This window comes from Periophthalmus magnuspinnatus, chromosome 18, assembly GCF_009829125.3.
Source record: "Periophthalmus magnuspinnatus isolate fPerMag1 chromosome 18, fPerMag1.2.pri, whole genome shotgun sequence".
Classification (NCBI taxonomy): Eukaryota; Metazoa; Chordata; class Actinopteri; order Gobiiformes; family Gobiidae; genus Periophthalmus; species Periophthalmus magnuspinnatus.
This window is the reverse complement of record NC_047143.1, coordinates 27124601-27146414: the sequence shown is the minus strand read 5'-3', so window position 1 is coordinate 27146414 and position 21814 is coordinate 27124601. Positions and strand designations below refer to the sequence as shown.

Below are 21814 nucleotides of genomic sequence, written 5' to 3'. Positions count from 1 at the left end.
GTATCTCGGGGTCTTGTTCACGAGTGAGGGAAGGATGGAGCGTGAGATTGACAGGCGGATCGGTGCAGCGTCTGCAGTGATGCGGTCTCTGTATCGGTCCGTTGTGGTAAAGAAGGAGCTGAGCCGGAAGGCGAAGCTCTCGATTTACCGGTCAATCTACGTTCCTACCCTCACCTATGGTCATGAGCTTTGGGTAATGACCGAAAGGACAAGATCGCGGATACAAGCGGCTGAAATGGGCTTCCTCCGCAGAGTGGCCGGGCGCACCCTTAGGGATAGGGTGAGGAGCTCGGTCACACGGGAGGAGCTCGGAGTAGAGCCGCTGCTCCTACACGTTGAGAGGAACCAGCTGAGGTGGCTCGGGCATCTGCTCAGGATGCCTCCTGGACGCCTCCCTAGGGAGGTGTTCTGGGCATGTCCCACCGGGAGGAGGCCCCGGGGAAGACCCAGGACACGCTGGAGGGACTATGTCTCTCGGCTGGCCTGGGAACGCCTTGGGGTCCCACCGGAGGAGCTGGAGGACGTGTCCGGGGTGAGGGAAGTCTGGGAGTCCCTGCTTAGACTGCTGCCCCCGCGACCCGGCCCCGGATAAGCGGAAGAAAATGGATGGATGGATGGATGGATGGATGAATTGTAGTAATAAAAATACCTTTTCTAAATATATATCTTGTGTTTGCCCAGTTCATTTTTATTCCAGCGTCTTCCAGATCTTCAGTTATTTTCATCTTTGTCCTCCACCTACTCTCTGTATATCACACACAGAATTACATTAAACATGTATCTCCATGAAGACAGGCAGCATTCTCACTGTAAGAATGCATGTTACTCTATTGTTTTGTTTTTTCTTTTGTTTTCTGCAGTAAAACCACTTGAACTGATGCAACATCGATAAGTTTACTGCCATGTGGAAGATTCAAGGCAATGAAACACCATCTTTAAAGTTACATAGTGGCTTTAATGGGCTGATACAGGACTAATGTGACGTGTAAAGACCGTTGAAAAAAGAGGAAGTTCACTGAAGACTGAACCACATCTTTCTGAGTAATGTTGAGTTTCATCACAACAGTCCACTCACACACAGACATTTAATATCACAGTAATGCTACAGCCAAACTACTGCTCACTCAAATATTAAGAGTTCTAGATGTTGGGTTTTGTCTCACACATGTGGGCACATTTAATCTGATGTATTGATGATCACTCTGCTGAACGTAAGTCTGAAAACAACTAAAGTCATGTTAGATTATATTGCCCTTTGTACTTGTTTCCTTGTTTATGTGTTTCCTTGTTTGGGTGTTAACTTTTTTATGTGTTTTCTAATTTTGTGTGTGGTGTGAAAAGGAAGGAAACACATTGACACAGTCCAGTTAAACATCATGAAGTGCATAAACGGAGCCTTTATCAAAAGTGTGTTTAGTTGTGTGTTTAGTTTGAGCCTGTTCAGACTCTGAGGATGGGAGCCTCTCTGCTCTGGACACTGCGGTCCATCTGTGAGTACTACACTTTGGGTCAGAGTTTAGACCTGGGTCACTACATTAATGTAGATTAATGTGTGCATTAATGTCATCTAGATTCATGTACACAGTAATACACGTGTTTTTATTTATTTATTTGACAGGGAAGTTTGTACATTAGATGTGTAACATACTACAACATTTATAGCCAAGACTGATTTGCAGTGTCCGTCCCTAGAAGAGTTTTAACAAAAGGCATAAACACAGGGTTCACTTTATGATTTAACAATGTACAAAGACAAATGCAGGTTAGGTTTGTCAGTGATGACATGTCTAACTCCTCTTTAACGTGTGTTTAAATTTCTGCAAACATTTATACATCAGTTTTAAATGACAAAACCTAATACACTTTTCAAACCTAACAAAGTGTAATCTCTGCAATGGCAATGGTTTGTTCTAATAGGTTATTTCGTCTAATATTTGATGGCCTTGTTGTAAATCATTCTTAGTGGCTTCATTGTCGATGCTGTTTCCTGTGACCAGCAGCTGAAACAATAACTGACCTGGGAAAAATATCACTGCATTAAAACATTTGCATCATGGGATGGCAAACAGTCTCTGATCATTTTGAAGCTGTACAAATTAGAATTTGTTCTTACAACCTTTTTAACATGACTTTCAAATAATAAATGTGAGTCTATGATAATGTATCCATTATAGTATTTTTAGTTGGTTGGGCTATTGTTTATGGCATTTAATGCATTAAGACTGTGACAGAAGAACCGGCTGCTCAGGGAGCTTGCACATGAATGACACACAGAACAGATTGGATTGGAATAAAGTAAAATATATTTGGCAAAAGTCAAAACATAAAGTGGCATACCATTTAATCAAATTACATTGAACAAAATAAACAATTTTAAAACAACAACAAAAAGACAGGAAGTTCTTTGTCAAATATTTTGACTTTTGTGAGAGTTCAGTTCATTCCTTTTTTAGGATTTAGTTCAGTTCAACTATCGCAAGGTCAGTTCGTAATCACGCAAATCCATAATCCACAGATTGCGGAGCAAAAACAAAATAGATTAGTCCTACCAGCTTGCCATCAGTAGAGAAATCTCTGTTCAGTCCCATGAAAAAAACTGACCACTGAGTTGTGTGTGAGCACAAAGCCAAGTAGTAGTTGTCCAGTCCAAACACCAGTCACACAGACACAGTGACATGGAGTACCCAATTTCCTGTAATGCAGACGATTCAGAGGTTTCCTTGTTCTGGTGGGACGGCCCCTTGGTTGTTCATTGTCAAATGGAATTGGTGAATCAGAGTTTGACGATTCAGAAGGTGAGTGGTTCAATTCATTCAATTCTTCTTCCCCAGGTCCTAAATCAGGTGTAGCATTTGATACTGGGATATCCACAATAGGAGCAGGTTGACAAGTCAACTTCACTTGAATCTGATCTTTGAGTAAGTCCCAAATCTCCAGCCAAGGATTCAACCTCGATATCTGTAGAGTCAGATGGAGTTAGAAGGGGTTCATTTGACTGGATAGTTGGGCTTTTCTGTGGATCAGCACAAACAGGCTCAACTTTTGCTGGAGTGATATCCACAGTGGTAGTGAACCTTACTGGTTCAGGAATTGGATTGTACCAATGACTGGGTACAAAAGCATCTGGCACAAAGTCTGAATCATTATCAGGAGAATCAGTGGACGCAATCTGAGGTGGTTTTATTATGGGTGCTGGCTTGACTTTGTGTTTGCTGTCAACTGGTAAATACCCACAGGGCAAGAGCAAGTCCTGATGAAGAGTTCGTAAGGGTTTGCTTTTGTGCTCTGGTCTAATTGTATACACTGGAAGCTCTTCATTTCACAACCACATAGACATCAGACTCCCACTTGTCTGCAATCTTGTGTTTTCCTCTCAACTTGACATTATGAACGAGCACTTGATCGCCAATCTCCCACTGTGAAGGGTTGACATGTTTGACAAACCGGCTTTTGTTTCAGGACATGACTTTTTCAGCATTCCCTGTTACCAGTCTATAGCTCTTTTCCAGATTTCCCCGTAGTTTCTGGACATACTCGGAATGTGTTAGAGCTGGCTCATTCACAGGAAGTCCAAAAGCCAGGTCAATGGGTAATCGTGGTTGACGACCAAACATCAACTCATAGGGAGAGAATCCACTGGTGTCATTACGAGTGCAGTTGTAAGCATGCACAAGTGGCTTAACAAAGTCTTTCCAATGAGATTTGTTTTCTGCAGAGAGTGTGCCGAGCATGTCAAGTAGAGTTCTGTTGAAACGTTCAACTGGGTTGCCACGGGGGTGGTATGGTGTAGTGTGGACTTTCCAGATGCCTGCCATGTCACATAGTTCCTTCATGGTTCTCGACTCAAAATCTGGCCCTTGGTCACTGTGTATCCTTTCAGGTATACCATAGTGTACGAAAAAAATTGTCCCAGAGAGTCTTTGCAGCAGTCTTTGCTTTTTGATTTGGAGTAGGAATGGTAACAGCACGTTTGGTAAAGTGATCCATCATGACTAAAACATCCTTTATCTTGCTGCGATCCGGTTCCAATGACAGAAAGTCTATGCACAGCAACTCCAATGGACGTGATGTTCTGATATTGATCAGTGCGGCAGCCTTCTCAGGCAGAGCTTTCCTCTTGATGCACTGCTCACATGTCTTCACTATTACAATGATGTCATTTGCCATTTCTGGCCAGAAAAAAACGTTTGTGGACCAGACCCAGGGTGCGGTTGATGCACATATGCCCCATGCCATCATGTAAACATCTCAGAACATCAGCTCGACACTCTACAGGCAGGACTAGTTGGTACTGAGTCTGATTCCCCAGCTGTCTTCTCCAAACAAGGATGTTATTTTGGAGCTCCATTCGATTTATGTTTTGCAGGAGAAGTGGCAGTTCAATATAGTCTTCCCTTAAGGAGGGGGGCGGCGATGCTCCGGTTTCCAACTGAACAATGACACATCAGATGGCTGGGTCACCTCTCTGCTTGGTAGCGATCTCAGCAGGTCTCAACTTTGGAACAGAAGAGTCACACTGGGTGTCAGCAGTGAAACTGTCAGGGAGGCTGGTGGCATTAGTAGACAAAGAATGAATCAGTGCATTTTCAGGGTATGAGTCAGGCAAACTGTAGATCAGCTGGTGGTCACAAAGTGCTTGAACTGTGTGCTGGTCAATGGTAATCAAAGTAGGTTCACCCTTTCTGAGACGTCAGATCATTTGACAGCTCACCGTGTGGTCTGCGGGAAAGACCATCTTCGTCTGGTTTGCTTTGCCTGCTCGGTAATGGATCTTGAAGCTGTAGGTGGATAGTGCCGACCTCCACCTATAACTGGTGGCATCCAGCTCAGCAGAGGTAAGGAGATAAGTGAGTGGATTGCTATCGGTTATTATCATGAATGTTGCGCCGTAGACATAATCGTGAAATTTCTCAGTCACTGACCATTTCAATGCTAGAAATTCCAAATTGTGGGCTGGGTATCGGGATTTACATCATGATAAGGCCCGACTAGCGTAGATGATGACTTTGTTGTGTCTTCCTTGCTCCTGATATGATATGGCTCCTAAGCCATCTCATATCAAGGTAAAGGTAGAGCTGGCATCAGTGTGCAGGATATATGGTTTTTGCGGGTCGGCAAAAGCAAGCACCGGAGCTGTAGTGAGCTTTTCCTTGATGGTATCAAATGCTTGTTGACAAACCGCATTCCAACGAGCACCGAATGGCTGCTTGGGATCCAAATATGAAGCAGATTTTAAGGAGATCTGCAGTCGCCTCTGAAGTGGGGGGTAGCCAGATGTAAGTTCATTAAGAGGCTTCGCAATGGTAGAATAGCCCTGGACAAAACGCTCATAATATCCTGCAAATCCAAGGAACGATCTGAGTTCTTTGAGATTGTTTGGAATGGGCCATGATTTTAAGGCCTCAGTCTTATCAGGATCAGTCTCCACACCGTTCTGAGCAACCACATGACCCAAGTATCGCACTGAATTCTGGAAGAACATGCATTTCTCAACCGACAGTTTCAATCCAAACTCCTTTAATCTGTGCAGCACTCTCATTAGCCTTTTTTCATGTTCCTCGAGGGTTGGAGCAAACACAATGAGATCATCAATGAAGACCAGCACTTCCTTCAAATTCATCTCTCACACTTCTCCATCAAATGCTGAAAAGTGCTCGGTGCATTTGTAACTCCTTGAGGCATTCGGTTAAACTCAAAGAATCCAAGAGGGCACACAAAAGCCGTTGTACACTTATCAGTTTCCTCCATTTCAATCTGATAGTATCCGGACTTCAAATCCAATACAGAAAACCACCGTGATCCAGATAAGGCTGTGAAGGCATCTTCAAGTTTTGGTAAGGCATTGGCATCTTTGATTGTTTGAAGGTTGAGTTTCCTGTAATCTATGCACAGTCTGACATTTCCATTTTTCTTCCTGACCACAACAATAGGAGATGCAAATGGGGACTGAGACTCTCTGATGACTCCGGACTCCAGGAGTTCTTGCAAATGCCTATGAACTGCATCAAAGTCTTGAGGATGGATGGGCCGAGGTCTTTGCTTGAATGGAGTTGGGTCAGCAAGTTTGATTTGGTGCTTTACCTTGTCCGTTCTGCCAAAATCCACATCATGCTGAGCAAAAACCTCTGGAATGCTGTTCAAGTTCTTGATAGTTCTGTCCATCCATTCAATTTCAATTCAATTCAATTCAATTCATTTATTTTTGTAACGCCCAAAATCACAACAACAGTTGTCTCGAAGGGCGTTCATGTTTTGGTTGATGGGGGAAACCAGAGTACCCGGAGGAAACCCATTCAGACACGGGGAGAAACATGAAAAACTCCACACAGAAAGGCCTGGGCGACCCGGGGATCAACCAAACCTTCTGCTGTGAGGCATGAGCCACTCAGCCACCGTGCTGCCTACACACAAAAACAAAGAGGAAAAATCAGACAAAACAAGAAAAATCGGCCAGGCGAGGAGGAGGAAGATCAGACGAGGAGGAGGAGAGCCAGGCGAGGAGGATGAGAGCCAGGTGAGGAGGAGGGCCAGGCGGGGAGGAGGAGAGGGTCCAGCTGTCATCGGGGCATCTGAAAGAGATACACTCCACAGGGGGAGTGGGACAGGGGACAACATGTGAATAGCATTGCTGATGAGAAAATAGGACAAAGCAGAGGATAGTGCTCAGGTTGCCATACTTCCCCCAGCTAGTTACTCCTACTGCAGCTTATCTTATCCCGGGTTTTAATAACCCTAACTCCCTCACTATGTAACCTGGTCTATACCGAAGAGGAAGGTTTTAAGCCTGGTCTTAAATACAGAGACTGTGGGGGCCTGTTTAACATCAGCAGGGAGTTGATTCCATAGCACAGGAGCTTGGTAACTGAATGCTCTCCCTCCCACTGTACTTTTGGACACTCTAGGAACCACTAATAGTCCTGCATTCTGAGAGCGGAGTGCTCTGTTTGGCTGGTACGGGACAATAGCATCTTGCAGATAGGATGGGGCCATACCGTTTAGGGCTTTGTATGTCAGGAGGAGGACTTTGAATTTGATTCTAAGCTCGACAGGAAGCCAGTGCAGATATTTTAGTACAGGACTGATGTGGTCTCTTCTTTTAGTTCCTGTTAGGACTCTGGCCACTGCATTTTGGACCAACTGGAGGCTCCTTATAGTACTTTATAGTACTTTATAGTACTTTTGGGGCAGGCAGCGAGCAGGGAATTACAGTAATCAAGTCTGGAAGTAACAAATGCATGGATGAGTTTTTCAGCATCTTTTTTAGGTAAAATATTTCTAATTTTAGTTATATTTCGCAGGTGAAAGTATGCGGTTTTACAAGCTAGGTTTATATGGGCTGTGAATGAGAGATTTTGATCAAATAGGACTCCAAGATTTTTTACAGTAGGGCTAGAAGCTATATTCACATTGTCGAGTGAGATTATCTGGTCCGACAGAGAATCTCTTTGACCTTTGGGACCAACGACAATGACCTCTGTTTTTTCAGGATTTAAGAGCAGGTAATTCAAGGTCATCCAGGTTTTGATGTCCTTCACACAGGCACTGAGTTTATTTGATCAGTCTGATTTGGTTTCATTGATAAGTACAGCTGAGTGTCATCAGCGTAGCAGTGAAAATTAATGCCATGTTTTCTGATAATGTTACCCAATGGCAACATATACAGAGTAAATAGGATTGGACCAAGCACAGATCCTTGTGGAACACCACAGGCTACTTTAGAACAGGGAGAGGTGCTCTGGTTTATACTAACAAACTGGTACCTATCTGATAGATAGGATTTAAACCATTTGAGGGCGGTCCCTCTGATTCCAATGTCACATTCTAACCTCTGCAGTAGAATGTTGTGATCAATGGTGTCAAACGCTGCACTGAGGTTCAGTAGGACCAGGACTGAAGCCAGCCCATTATCAGCAGCTAGTAGTAAGTCATTTGTTACTTTAAGCAGTGCAGTCTCTGTGCTGTGGTGAGCTCTGAATCCAGATTGAAATTTTTCAAATATATTATTGTCCTGCAGGTGGTGGCAGAGCTGTTTCACCACCACTCGTTCTAGAATTTTTGAGAGGAAGGGAAGATTAGAGATAGGTCTATAGTTGACTAGTTCATCAGGATTTAGGTTAGGTTTTTTCAAAAGGGGTTTAATCACAGCATACTTAAAGGACTGAGGAACGTAGCCATTTTCTAACGACATATTTATTATGCTATGGATGGAATCTATTATTAGGGGGAGGGCTTCTTTGAGGAGTCTGATTGGAATAGGGTCGAGCAAACAGGCTGATGGTTTGGACTACATGATGACTGAGGTAATCTCCACCTCATCAACAGGAGTAAATTTATCTAATATTATTAGAGGATTCAGGGGACAGGAATGTATTGCCAAAGTTGTACTCATATCTTGGCCTGGCTTCATCAGATCGCATTGTTTCAGAAGTGTCAGGGGTACACTGGTGAGTACCAGGCACGGACTGGAAAGCACTTACTTCAGCAATGGCAACTATAGGACTCAAAGTGACATTGTGCTCTGATTCATTGTGGATAAGCAGAGGGACAACACATGGCAGATGGCTGTTGAAGTCGACCAGACAAGACTTAACCATCAGACCCCCAGGCAGTGGAAATGAGGTTGGGTACTCAACCTCATCACAGACTTCTCTCCTTGCAAACAGCAGGCAATAGTTGTGCCTTCCAAAACAATAGTCTGTCCTGCAGTGATTGTTTGAGGTTCAACAGTATTCAGCTTGACAACTCCATGAAATCCATCTTGAGCCAATTTATGGCATTGCTCTAGTGCCGTCAGATAACCATGCTGAACAGGTCTGAACTCAACACCAAGCTCACTGAACTGTTGATATGCTTGATCAAGGGCATTAGTTCCAATGAGAATGGATGGTGTAGAGGTCTTCAAATCTGGTACCACCAGGGCAACGTCAACAGGAGCACCCAGGAACTCAGACGGGAAGGTGATGTTCAGTTCTATATAGCCCAAGTAGGGCACTGCCTGGCCATTTGCTCCCTCAACTTCCAGCAGATTGTTCAACGGTTGGATCTTCTGGTCAGGCAGATGGACAGAGTGGAAAGATTTTGAAACTGTGGTAACTTGCGACACTGTATCTAGCAGACAGTTTACAGTGTTTCCATCTATAATAATCTGACCCATACACTTGGTACCAACAAGTCCTTTTGGTAGTTGATGACCTTGTGCTTGTGATGGGATTTTGGGACACTGGATGGCAGCAGTCTCAGCTCGTCTCCCCTCAGAGACTGCTTCTAGTTTAACTGGGCAGTGTGAGTTGGGTTGGCTGAGTTGGTACAGTTAGGGGCAATATGCCCATCCTGTCCACATTTAAAGCAGAACCCTGGTTTGGGCCATGAGGGTTGATTTTTTGCTCCACCTTGCGGCTGACGTCTTTTTCCAACAGAGCCTTTATTTTGTTGTGAGAGAAGGGTTGACATCTCTTGCTGAAGTTTTCTCATTTGCTGTTTCAGCTCAGCAATAGTAGCACTTTCAGCATTGGTGTGGCCGCAAGAAAATGTACTTTGAGTGTGCAGCTGCACTTGTTGCTGCTTGGATGAACCCAAGTGTTTTTTTCATAAGGCTTTCTTTCGCCTGTTGCCGATCCTCTTCCATCCTCATCATTAACAACAGCTCAGAGAATACAGGAGGTTTTGCTTTTCTTTTTTCCAGCTGTAATTTGGTAATCATGGCATTGTTCCAACATCTGCGGCAAAATTGTTAAATAAATGTTTGTCAACATCTTGAGCAGAAACACCTCCACGCTTCACCACTGTGTTTAAGGTAAGCGTGATCATTTTGAAGCTGTACAAATTAGAATTTGTTGTTCTTACAACCTTTTTAATGTGACTTTCAAATAATAAATGTGAGTCCAGGATACGGCCCAGATATTTGACCTTTCACTTGTTTGACGTCTTGTCCACTTGTCAGATGCAGATCCTCAACAGGACGTGCTCTAGAAGTGAAGCAAACTGACTCTGTTTTACTGACATTAAGATTAAGTCCAGAGTTTTGAAACCAGACTGCTACAGCTTCTAGATGGTGTTGAAGCAGTAATGGCTTCCATAGATTTGCCACACACATACACAACTGCATCGTCTGCATATATTGACATAAAGTGTGAAAAGGAGTGGTATGAGGACATCATGGTGTAGGAGATCAAAGACCTTTTTTAGACCTAAAAAGAGCACAGCAGCCATTTGGCCTTAATCGATTGCTAGTTTAAGTTGTTGAGTAAAATAGCAGTTGTCTGTTTTGGTTGAACTGAGGACAGAACCCAAACTGCAGAGGATGCAGTTTGTCATTGTAGTGTAAGAATCACATGAGCTGATTTGCCACAATCTTCTCTCACACGTTGAGAAAACCTGCAAGATGCTAATTGTTCTGTAATTTCTGCCTGATTTGTGTCACCAGATTTCTGGTATAGCCCTTGATTGTTTCCAGTTATTTGGGAATTCTCCATTTTTTTAAAGAGAAATTTATCATTGAGAGTTTTGGGTTTTACCAATATTTCTTTATTTCTTTTCAGAACTGTCTAACTTGGAAATGTCACTTTTAGGGATGATTGCTTTTAGATTAGGGGATACTAAAATGTCCTTTACGTTAGTTTTCTCACTTTTAAAGTCATATTATAATCTGACAATTCAAACTTTGTCATCAACATTTTTCTTACTTTTGTTAAACCAATCTGTATTAAAATCTCCAAATATTATTAACTCTGATTTATGTGGCATTATATGTTTTTATTCCAGTGTTTTGTGTCGCCGTCTGCAAACAGACAACAGGTAATAAACTCTATTTAATGTGGACTTGGTGACTATGCTCTATAGTTCTTGAAGTGATTCATTTCATGCTTATGATGATTTCAAATTAAACTTTAAATGTAGTGGGCTGGTTGGTTCATAAAAACTATTCCATGGGGAATGTTGTAATGTGTATATATCTTTTAAATCCTTTTAGTCTTTGAAGATGCATTGTGATTAAATACTTCATTAGTGTAAATCTCATCTAGAGTCTAGACAAACTGTTGTTCAAATTATTAATTAGAACAAACCAGCTATCGTTGTTTTATGGTCCCAAAAATAACCTTGTTCTTGTTCTAACAATATGCTAATAAAAGATAACCAACTGAAGCTTTTGTTTTAAATGTAATGTACAGTACATCTGTGTCTAGAGTTATGTACCATCATAAAATATTGATCTTTTTCCATGTGTCTGTTCATGCTGGGCCTCTCTTTTGTTCAGTTACAGGTGACAGGGCGACTCTAGATGTCACTCCACAGTCTGTGTATCTGAGGGAAAAAGTGACTGTGACGTGCACAGGTCATGGAGAAAAAGAACTGAAGTTTTACAAAAATGGGAAACTCCTACAACAGGACTCACTACATGCGCTGTTACTAAGTTCAAAAACTTCGACACTGAAAATTAATTCAGTGTCACAATCAGATGGGGGTTTGTATTCGTGTGGGGCCAGTGAGGAAACACAATCCCCTGAGAAAGAACTGAAAGTGACAGGTAGGCTGAGCACATGATCCTCCCTGAATAAAACACACATCAGACGTTTTATGTATTTATTCCTGTTTGTTCACAGAAAGTACCCGCAGAGTTGAACTGACTGTGTCAAACACAGAAATACCAGTAGGGGGCAGTGTGACACTGAGCTGTGATGTAGAGGAGTGGAATAAAACACTCTACTGGTTCAGACGAGAACCCGACCCTAGAGTTAAGGCATATGATCTTAGCAATGTTGAACAAACTCTGAGTGTCTCTCATGGAGTGTACTTCTGCAGAGGACAGGACAATTATTTCACCACAAATAAAAGTAATGACGTCACTGTTGTGAACACTGGTGAGTACAGAATATAAAGAACACATTACCTTTATGCATCTCTCTCCTTCAGTTTGATGTTTACATGTTTTATTATCATCTTTCTGTCACAAACTGAACATGTTTAATATGTTTTTTCTCTGAATCTTCTAGTCCCCACTGTGAGTCCGGGTCAGTTGGAGGTATTTGTGGGAGAGAGTCTGAGTCTGATCTGTGAGGTGGAGGGAGCAGACACAGAGTGGACCTATCACTGGAGCAGGAACAGACTGAACCCACCTCCAACAACCAGAGAATACAGAGTGTCCAGAGTGACTGAGTCTGACACAGGAGCCTACAGCTGCAGAGCCCAGAGAGGCCCACACCTCACCACTGTGTGGAGCAGCACCACCACTGTCACTGTACTCAGTATGTGCACTTTCACTGTACAAACTGTGGGTTTGTCCTTCATGTTTTTTTGAGTTTTAATCCATGTTCTACTGCTGTTCTCTACTTAAAAACAGACCTGGAGTTGTGTTTTGTTTCATTCATACAGGTTTGAGTAGCACTTTATTAGTCTGTCACATCTCCAAAGCTCAAAATTCTCTGTTCCACCTTATGATGTAATGAAGCAGTAGTTTTCAAGTTAACAGCTACATTTGACCTTTTATTTAATTGGGATTGGCACTTCCAGGGCTGATATTATTCCAGTGAAGGTTTATGGAGTTTAAAAACACAGAGGAGCTCTTCCTGTATTACCACATGATGACATCATAAGGTGGAACAAAATCGATTCATTTTGAGAGAAGATCTCAGCCTAAAAGTGCAGAGTTTGTGTTAAACATGTGAGAATGAATCAAAACACAACTCCAGTTCTGTTTGTGATGAGGAAATAACATTAGAACATATAAATATACATAATATGGGCCTTTAATGTGTGAAGTTCATGTTTTGATGTAATTATGTTTCTACAGACAAACCTCAGGTCACAGTGAGTGGAGCCTCAGAGGTGCCAACAGGGGGCAGTGTGGAGCTGCTCTGCTCTGTCTCTCCACCTTCCTCTGGGTGGAAATATGACTGGAGCAGAAATGAGCAGCTCTTTAAACAGTCTTCATCTGAGGCACAGGTCTCAGTGTCAGAGGGAGGGGAGTACCAGTGCAGAGCCAGCAGAGGGCGCCCTCCCTACTTCACTGAGCACAGCCTGAAGTTCAGACTCAGAGCCACTGGTCAGTTTGACTCTAACACGTGTCTTATACTTCCATGTGTATGTGCTGTACATGTTCTTTTATGTGGTGATCTGTGTGTCCAGTCCCCAGCCCCTCTGTCTCTGTGGACCCCCCCTGGTCTCAGCTGTTCTCTGGAGAGCAGCTCTCTCTCACCTGTAACGCTCACGGAGCAGACGCTGAGTGGACGTTTGAATGGAGGAGATCTGGACAGAGCCTGGAGCACAAACAAAGAGAAATGACCATAAGAAGAGCAGCAGTGAAGGACAGAGGGCCCTACAGCTGCAGAGGAGTCCTGCCACACACAGTCACTGAGTGGAGCCGCCCCCTCACACTAAATGTGTCTGACAGTAAGTTTATATTTAATATGACACAATGACATCGTCTGTGATGATCTAAATATAACATCCACTCCTCAGGAGCCCCCCGTCCTGTCCTGTCAGCGTCTGTGTCCTGGCTCAGTCCTGGGGCCTCTGTCTCTCTGAGCTGTGCTGTGACAGCGCCCTCTGCAGGATGGAGTTTTCACTGGTACAGGGCTGTTCCTCAGTCAGAGTCTTACACATATGAGCGGCTCCCGGGGGCCAGTGCCGGCTCTAAACAGGACTCCTTCATCCTCCAGGGCCTCAACCACTCAGCAGCGTTTGTGTGTCGAACAGAAAGAGGAAGTCCCGCCTTCTCCTCTGAACACAGTGACCCCGCCTTTGTCTGGTCTGGAGGTACGTCCCACATGTTCATGTCACTGACCTCTGACCCTGACTCACTAAAGTCTGACTCACTAAAGCCTGACTCTCTAAAGCCTTACTCACTAAAGCCTGACTCACTAAAGCCTGACTCACTAAAGCCTGACTCACTAAAGTCTGACTCACTAAAGCCTGACTCACTAAAGCCTTACTCACTAAAGCCAGACTCACTAAAGCCTGACTCACTAAAGCCTGACTCACTAAACTCTGACTCCCTAAAGCCTGACTCCCTAAAGCCTGACTCACTAAAGCCTGACTCACTAAAGTCTGACTCACTAAAGCCTGACTCACTAAAGCCTGACTCACTAAAGTCTGACTCACTAAAGCCTTACTCACTAAAGCCCGACTCACTAAAACCTGACTCACTAAAGTCTGACTCATTAAAGCCTGACTCACTAAAGCCTGACTGACTAAAGCCCGACTCGCTAAAGCCCGACTCGCTAAAGCCCGACTCGCTAAAGCCCGACTCACTAAAGCCTTACTCACTAAAGTCTGACTCTCTAAAGCCCGACTGACTAAAGCCCGACTCGCTAAAGCCCGACTCGCTAACGCCCGACTCGCTAAAGCCCGACTCGCTAAAGCCCGACTCGCTAAAGCCCGACTCCCTAAAGCCTGACTCGCTAAAGCCTGACTCACTAAAGCCTGACTCACTAAAGTCTGATTTATTCAAGCCTGACTCACTAAAGCCTGACTCACTAAAGCTGACTCACTAAAGTCTGACTCACTAAAGCCTGACTCACTAAAGTCTCATTAAAGCTTGACTCACTAAAGTCTGACTCACTAAATTCTGACTCACTAAAGCCCGACTCACTAAATTCTGACTCACTAAAGCCCGACTCACTAAAGTCTGACTCACTAAAGCCTGACTCACTAAAGCCTGACTCGCTAAAGTCTGACTCACTAAAGTCTGACTCGCTAAAGCCTGACCTGCTAAAGTCTGACTCGCTAAAGCCTGACTCACTAATGTCTGACTCACTAAAGTCGGACCCAATAAAGCCTAACTCACTAAAGCCTGACTCACTAAAGCCTGACTCACTAAAGCCTGACTCACTAAAGCCTGACTCTCTAAAGCCCGACTCGCTAAAGCCCGACTCGCTAAAGCCCGACTCACTAAAGTTTCACTAAAGCCTGACTCACTAAAGCCTGACTCACTAAAGCCTGACTCACTAAAGCCTGACTCACTAAAGCCTGTGTTCCTTAAGCCTGGGTCTTGTGCTCCTCAGATGCTGAGTCTCCAGTGTCTCTCTCGGTCAGTCCTGACAGAGCACAGCACTTCACTTATGATGTCATCACTCTGAGTTGTGGGTTCAACTCCACTGGAGCAGACAGCACAGTCTGGAGGAGGTTTTCTGATCACAGATTATCACAACAGTGTAAGTGGAGTAAATCTAAATGTGAGTTTCGTTTATATGAGGAAACCAGTGCAGTGTTTTGGTGTGAGTCTGGATCAGGAGAAATGAGCAATGCCGTCAACATCTCAGTCCACAGTAAGTTTGATATAAAGTATAAGTTGTGTTTTAAAGTATTTTATGTATTTGACATGTTTAACTTCACAGGGGACATCATCCTTATGAGCCCAGTGAGTGCAGTGACTGAGGGACAGTCTGTGTCTCTCAGCTGTAAACTGAACACAGGGACTTTTACTTCAGTTCAATTTTATAAAAATGGAAAAATGATTCAAAATGGGACTGAACCAGAGCTCAACATCACTGCAGTGTCCAGGTCTGACCAAGGCTTTTATAAATGTGAGGGACAACGGAAACTACGGCCAACACCAAAGACTGTCATATCTCCAGAGAGTTGGATGTCGGTTAAAAGTCAGTGAAACTATTCTTTAAAATATACAAAGATACAAAAATATGAAAGTAAAATGTAATTGATGCCCATAGGTGCACCCAAAGGCGAGCGCTCTGCTCTTGCTGTGATGTGGGTGGTTGGACCTGTGTGTGCAGTGGTTTTACTCACATTACTGCTGCTTCTATGGCGTTTTTTAAAGACTAAAGGTGAGATTTGAGACTATATTAATGTTTATGTGCACTACTGTTTACATTTTATTATTGGTTAGTTTCACTTTTATTCACAGATGTTTTCTTTTTATTTACAGACTTGTGCTTTCTGAGGTTGGTCGTTATTTGTTTTTTTGCTAAATATTCATTGGACAGTTTAATTTGATCCTTGACGATTTGTGCAGGACCAATCAGAGCTCTGCTGAAGATCATGTGACCAGCAATGACCACACCTCCTCTCCAAATGGTAATGTGTGACCGTATAAGACAAAAGAGGACAATTATGTAAAAAGGGTCGACTATAGAGGAAAGAAAATACAAGAGACTGAAATAGTTATTTTAAATTCATTGTACTGTGTCGTCCAAATACAACAGTGACTCTAAAAATCCACAGATTCACTGACACATGTCTCCAGGTGTTTTTGATGATCAGATTTCTCTTTTTAAACACAAACAAAAATCAGACCTAATTATTGAGTTATGTGATTATTGTAGTTTTCTGATTTTTACTGTGGCTAAAGTGCAGATCACAAAACACCGAGGAAACTCTTACCTTTGGACAATTGTTGAAGGCTGCATGAACTAAAAATATAAATGTGAATCTTTGAAACTCAGAAGGACATGATGCTGTGAAAAGTTTAATGTTTCATACGTGACTAAACTCACTCTCGCTACTAAAATAAAAAGTGTGAATTTCCATTACCCATAAAACAATTTGGTTCATTTCACAGATGTAACTTATTCCGTGGTTGAACTAAAAAGTAGAAGAGGTGAGTTTTTTGTGTCTTTTCTGTAAATAAATAATGTTTTAACTTGTAATTTATTTTAAAAATGATTTCAGTGAGGAACAACCCCCCACAAGACGAGAGCTGTATTTATTCTGATGTGATTCCACACTCTTCAGGTACAGGATTTAAAACTCTTTACTTCTATTATAAAAAGTCCCAGATTGTGCATGTGGCTCAGTGGTAGAGCTTCAGTGCATATGCAGGGTTGCTTTCACAGCTCAATAGTTCAAGGGCTTAACCAGAGAAATGTTTGACGTCTAGAACTATTGATAAAAGTAAAATGCAAACAAATAAAGGAAAGAAATTAAGGAATAAATAGATTTAAAATGAGAAAATAAAATCTGGTAACTTCCTCGTTGAAATTTAAGGGGCCATTTTCTGATGTTCTAATGTTGTTTCCTCATCTCAAACAAACCTGGAGTTGTGTTTTGTTTCATTCACACATGTTCAACACTCTGTTCCACCTTGTGATGTCATCATGTGGTGATACAGGAAGTGCTCCACTGTGTTTCTAAACTCCACACATCTTCAGTAGAATCATTTGGAGAATTTCAGCCCTGGAATTGTCAATCTACTGAACAAAATGTGAAAGATACTGTAGAACTCTCAAGCTCTCAGGTCTCTGGGGACTCGAGTGTGGAAAAAATGAAATGACTGGTCCAAAACAACTTACTGAGTCGATCCAGATGTCATTTTGGGGAGAAGAAAACATATTAATGATGTGTTTATTTTAGGTGATAATGTGACATACGCCCAAGTGAACCACCACAAAAAGAGGAAGAATAAAGGTGAGTAAACCTTATTTCTCAAACTTAAAATGTTCTATTTTACTCTTGGTAATTATGAATACAAATACAAATCCAGCATTGTGGGATTTATAATTTTACAAATGTACTGTAAACTATTTTAGGGAATTTTAATTTGTTGGACATTTGGAGTTATTTTTTTCCTTCTTTTTTAACAGCAGAAAACACCTTTGATGACACCGTTTACTCTCAGATCAAATAGGCTCAAACTTGTCAAAGGAGTTTTAATGGTACGGTTGTATGTGCTCTGGATGAACGAAGAAAACAACTTTTCAGTTTTTTTATATGTTTAATATTGTTTCATATGTTTAAAATGTTTAATATGTGTATAAATGAGTCTGATACATGGTCAGTGATATGTATCTGTGTTTGCAGGTTTATTTCATTATGTTGTTGTAAATTTTTATTATTATTACTATTTTTTGTATAATGTGATAAGAATTCTCATCTTTGCTATGTCAATGTCAATCCTCAGACACAGACTCACTACAGTCTATCAATAAACTGTTACATCTCACTTTGTTGGCCCAGACTAATGAGCTACACAGTGTAAATTGTGCCTGGGTCGTACTTAATAATCATTCAAGCCCCTAATGGCTGCTCTCACACATATTAGCATACTGGCTATTAGCATGCTGGCTAGCCCTATTGTTTTCTTTGTTTAGATATAGGTCAGACAGGATCAATATCTCCATGGAGACAAACAGGTGTCAGACCCTCCAGAGAAACCTTAAAAAGTAAGGAACCTGAGCAATAAACATCAATAAAAACATTATAAAATGCAATACAGGCTGTTTTTAATTAAAAAAAATGAAGAGATAAAATGAAACACGTGGAAAAATAACTTAAAGAATAACTTAAAGAATAAATAAACCTTTAAACCCTTGTAACTTCTCCATTGACTGTGTGAAACTAAAGTCACAGATGGTTTGGCTGATGTCGCCACAAGAACAGGAAGACATTTTGACACATTCTGAGAAACAAACGCAGCTTCAGGTTTTGTTCAAAGTTCTTTTTTTTAGGGTCCGTCTCTTAGAAACGGTGACTATGGTGACGAGTATTTTCAGATCAAAACGTCACCGTTAAACCACATTATGTTTGTGTTTTTCTTCAGTATTTCATTTACACTACCAGTCAAAAGTCTGGACCATCTCAGTTTATTTTTTCTACTTTCTACATTTTATAGACACATTAAACATCAAATATATGAGGCAAGATATATGGAATTATGTAGTAAAGAAAAAAGTTACATAACTCTACTAAATATTTATCGATAAGGCAAAGGAGGATTTGAATATAAAATATAAAGAAAATACTGAGTTATTTACTTTTTTCTTCACTACATAATTCCATATATCTTTCTTCATATATCTGATGTCTTCTGTGTGTGTATAAACTGTAGAATGTAGTAAAAATGTCTGAATCTCTCAGAGTCTAAACAGAACATGACTAAGGTACAGTGTGGAGGTGTTTAAACGGGCACGATGTAACTTCTTAAAATGTCTTTAAACTTAAGCATCTTGGATCTTTTATATGACATGTGTTTGCATTAGGGATGTCAAAAGCATCGAACATCAGATATTAATCGATACCAAATCTAGTATCAAAACTACATCCTCATTGTTCACAGATAACGATAATAAAACTGTCCCATTGACAGGACAGAAGTGACTGTTTCCTGAATATCTTTAGAATGATGTTGAGCTGTATGTTTTACAAGTATAAGACACAGAGTATTACACACACATGGACCACTATGAACCCACTGCACACTGAGGATTACACACATGTAACACACATGGGAATAAAACACAAAGTACGACCATTTAATGTGGAAAATCACAGTATATTGTCTAAATTATGTTTATTACCATCGTGGTATTAGAATCGGTTTTGAGTATCGAGACTATTCCTTAGTATCGAAATCAAGTTTGAAATGTTATTATCGTGACAACACAAGTTTACACAAAGATACAGTGAAAAACACAGCTTAAGGTGAGCGGGCTCGCCTCGCTGCAGATCTCACCTGTAACTTTTTCTGATGGCAACACCTGGTTGTCTCCATGGAGATACCAAATATTTTGGAACTTACCAGTCAAAGTAATAATTTGCAACTGATGTGATCAATAATCTCTGGGGGTGTGATGCTAGCTGCAGGCACTAATCTGTCTGAGACTTGATCTGTTTAACTTTAATGACATTTTTGTGTTAACACCATCTGACCAGAAAAAACTGACTTAGTTGAACTACAACAGGTGAGCTGATTCGTGCTGTTAAACAAGTCCCTCTCAAATAACATCACAGTCACAAGTCACTAGCTAGTATTAGCATTAGCATTAACCAACAGTTTTCCATTGAGTCTCACCTTTTTGTTATAAATGAAACTCCTAAACAGGCCCAGAATGCTGGTGTAGATCAGAGGCTCCTGAAAATGAGCTGTGTAAGTTTTTTTTTTTTTGAGTTTTCAGCTAATTTGACAGCTCAAATCCAGCAACTAGCAATTACTGTTACCCACCTAGTCACAGCTGTAGCTCGTGGTCCAATTAATCCTGCCCCACAACCTTCTGTTGAGGTGATGGCGCCTGGTCCTGTTTCAGAACCTCGAGTGGGTGCACCTGAACGAAGGATGTAATCCATTCTTGACCAACTGCTCCATTCTCTTTGCCCTATAACCTCACACATTCACCACCAAGAGAACCAAAGTGGCATTTGCCATCAGTCATTTTACTGAAAGGGCTCGGTTGTGGAGAGCTGCCAGACAGCTGCTTGTGCTTTTTTCGAGAAATTTGCTAGGGAACTCCGCAAGGTGTTCAGTGCCGCATCCTCTGGACTCGATGTGGCTGGTGGTCTAAAGGGAGTCCGACAGGAAGGAAGCCTTCCTCTTGGTCCCAGCAGCTACTGTGAGTCGAGTACTCTCACAACACACTGACAAGTTCTGCTACTGGGTTTTCACCATTTCAGTGCGCTTATGGGTCCCAGCTGCACGAGAAGGAAACGTCATGTCCCTCTGTTCAGGTCTTCATCAAGCACTGCTACAGAACCTGGAGACAGGCTTGGACCGCCCTTCTTCTGCATATACTGTGCGGTGCCTCCTGCATTCCAGACGTCGTGGTCGGTTAGTACCTGTTGATTGGGAAGGCTATGGTCCAGAAGAGCGTTCATGGGTGCCCGCTAGCTATATCTTGGGCCGATGTTTCATTACGGCCTTCCGCGAGCAGCGTCCAGATCAACCTTCAAAGTGGTCAAGTCCTCATGTTTTTCCTCCTGCAGTCCTGGGTGATCCATCAGAGAATGATCAGTTTGTGCCTGGCAGTGGGTCTCGTTCTGTTAATTCATGTGAGAGTGATTCTGACCTTTCTGAAGAGTTTTACCTTTTTAAAGGACACTTTCCTTTGTATTTACTGAGACATTTGACTGCACTGTGTGTGTTGCATTTGAGTCCTGTTCACCTGAGTGATAAAAAAAAAAAAAAATCAAAAAATAAAATCAAACTTTATACGCTTGTAACTTCTCCACTGACTGTGAAACTAAAGTGACAGATGGTTTGGCTGATATCTCTACAATAACAGAAAGAGGACGTTTGTTCTTAGCATGTGATGTTTTGACACATTCTGAGAAACAAACGCAGCTTCAGGTTTTGTTCAAAGTTCCTCTTTTTAGGGTCTGTCTCCAAGAAACAATGACTCTGTTGACAAATATTTTCAGATTAAAACGTCACCGTTAAACCACATTATGTTTGTGTTTTTCTTCAGTATTACATTTACACTACCAGTCAAAAGTCTGGACCATCTCATTCAGTGTTTTTTACTACTCTAAATAATTCTACTCACTATCTTCTTACATTTTATATTGAAATCCTCAAAGCTGCCCCCCTTTGCTTTGTCAGAAATATTTAGAAAACAAAATGAGTGGGTGTGTCCAAACTTTCGACTGTTAATCTACTTTTCAACTGAAGCTCTGTGACTGAAGTTTGACTTTAATCTGAGTTTTCTTTTAACACAGTCTGACTATTAAGACCAGACTTCCCTGAACTACAACAGGTGTGTTGGTTTATTCAACCTCACACACTGTTATAACCTTAGATCCATGTTATATAATATCGTTAGCTTAAAACGATGCTAAAAAGAGGAAACTGTAGCTAAACATGTTCATTGTTTTCCTTCAGCCGATGAACCTGGAAGTGGAATTACTCTTAACAATCTGTATTTAGAGTGTACAAGTTTAATGTCATACTACGGAACATCCGAGGGAAACCAAACAGGTAGGAGACCCATCATCGGAAATGTTACATAGTGTACCTTTTAAATGAGGCGATCAATGCTGTGAACACTTGCGTTGTTTCCTTCCTTTTAAAATAAGGTCTGACATCTCTATATTTTCTGAGCTGTAGTTGGTAAAATGTGTTTCTTTTGGGAGATCAGATCCAATCCATTCAATT

The 21814-nt window shown here is 41.7% G+C and overlaps 1 protein-coding gene and 1 long non-coding RNA gene across 2 annotated transcripts in view; both read left to right on the top strand.

Annotated features, from left to right (window-relative positions):
- LOC117386121 (obscurin-like) overlaps positions 1-16040 on the top strand; it is a 36463-nt gene extending 20423 nt beyond the window's left edge. The window contains exons 5-14 of the mRNA XM_055228905.1: positions 11601-11858; positions 11991-12242; positions 12788-13039; positions 13123-13386; positions 13456-13752; positions 15000-15263; positions 15333-15593; positions 15666-15779; positions 15881-15896; positions 15968-16040. Of these exons, the coding sequence (XP_055084880.1) occupies positions 11601-11858; positions 11991-12242; positions 12788-13039; positions 13123-13386; positions 13456-13752; positions 15000-15263; positions 15333-15593; positions 15666-15779; positions 15881-15896; positions 15968-16040 (2051 nt within the window). The remainder of the gene's footprint in view (positions 1-11600; positions 11859-11990; positions 12243-12787; positions 13040-13122; positions 13387-13455; positions 13753-14999; positions 15264-15332; positions 15594-15665; positions 15780-15880; positions 15897-15967) is intronic.
- A 581-nt stretch (positions 16041-16621) lies between these two features.
- Positions 16622-17612, top strand: LOC129457108 (uncharacterized). The gene is made up of 3 exons (XR_008649100.1): positions 16622-16686; positions 17305-17358; positions 17535-17612. It is a non-coding gene; the product is annotated as an uncharacterized LOC129457108 (long non-coding RNA).
- Positions 17613-21814: the final 4202 nt, after the last annotated feature.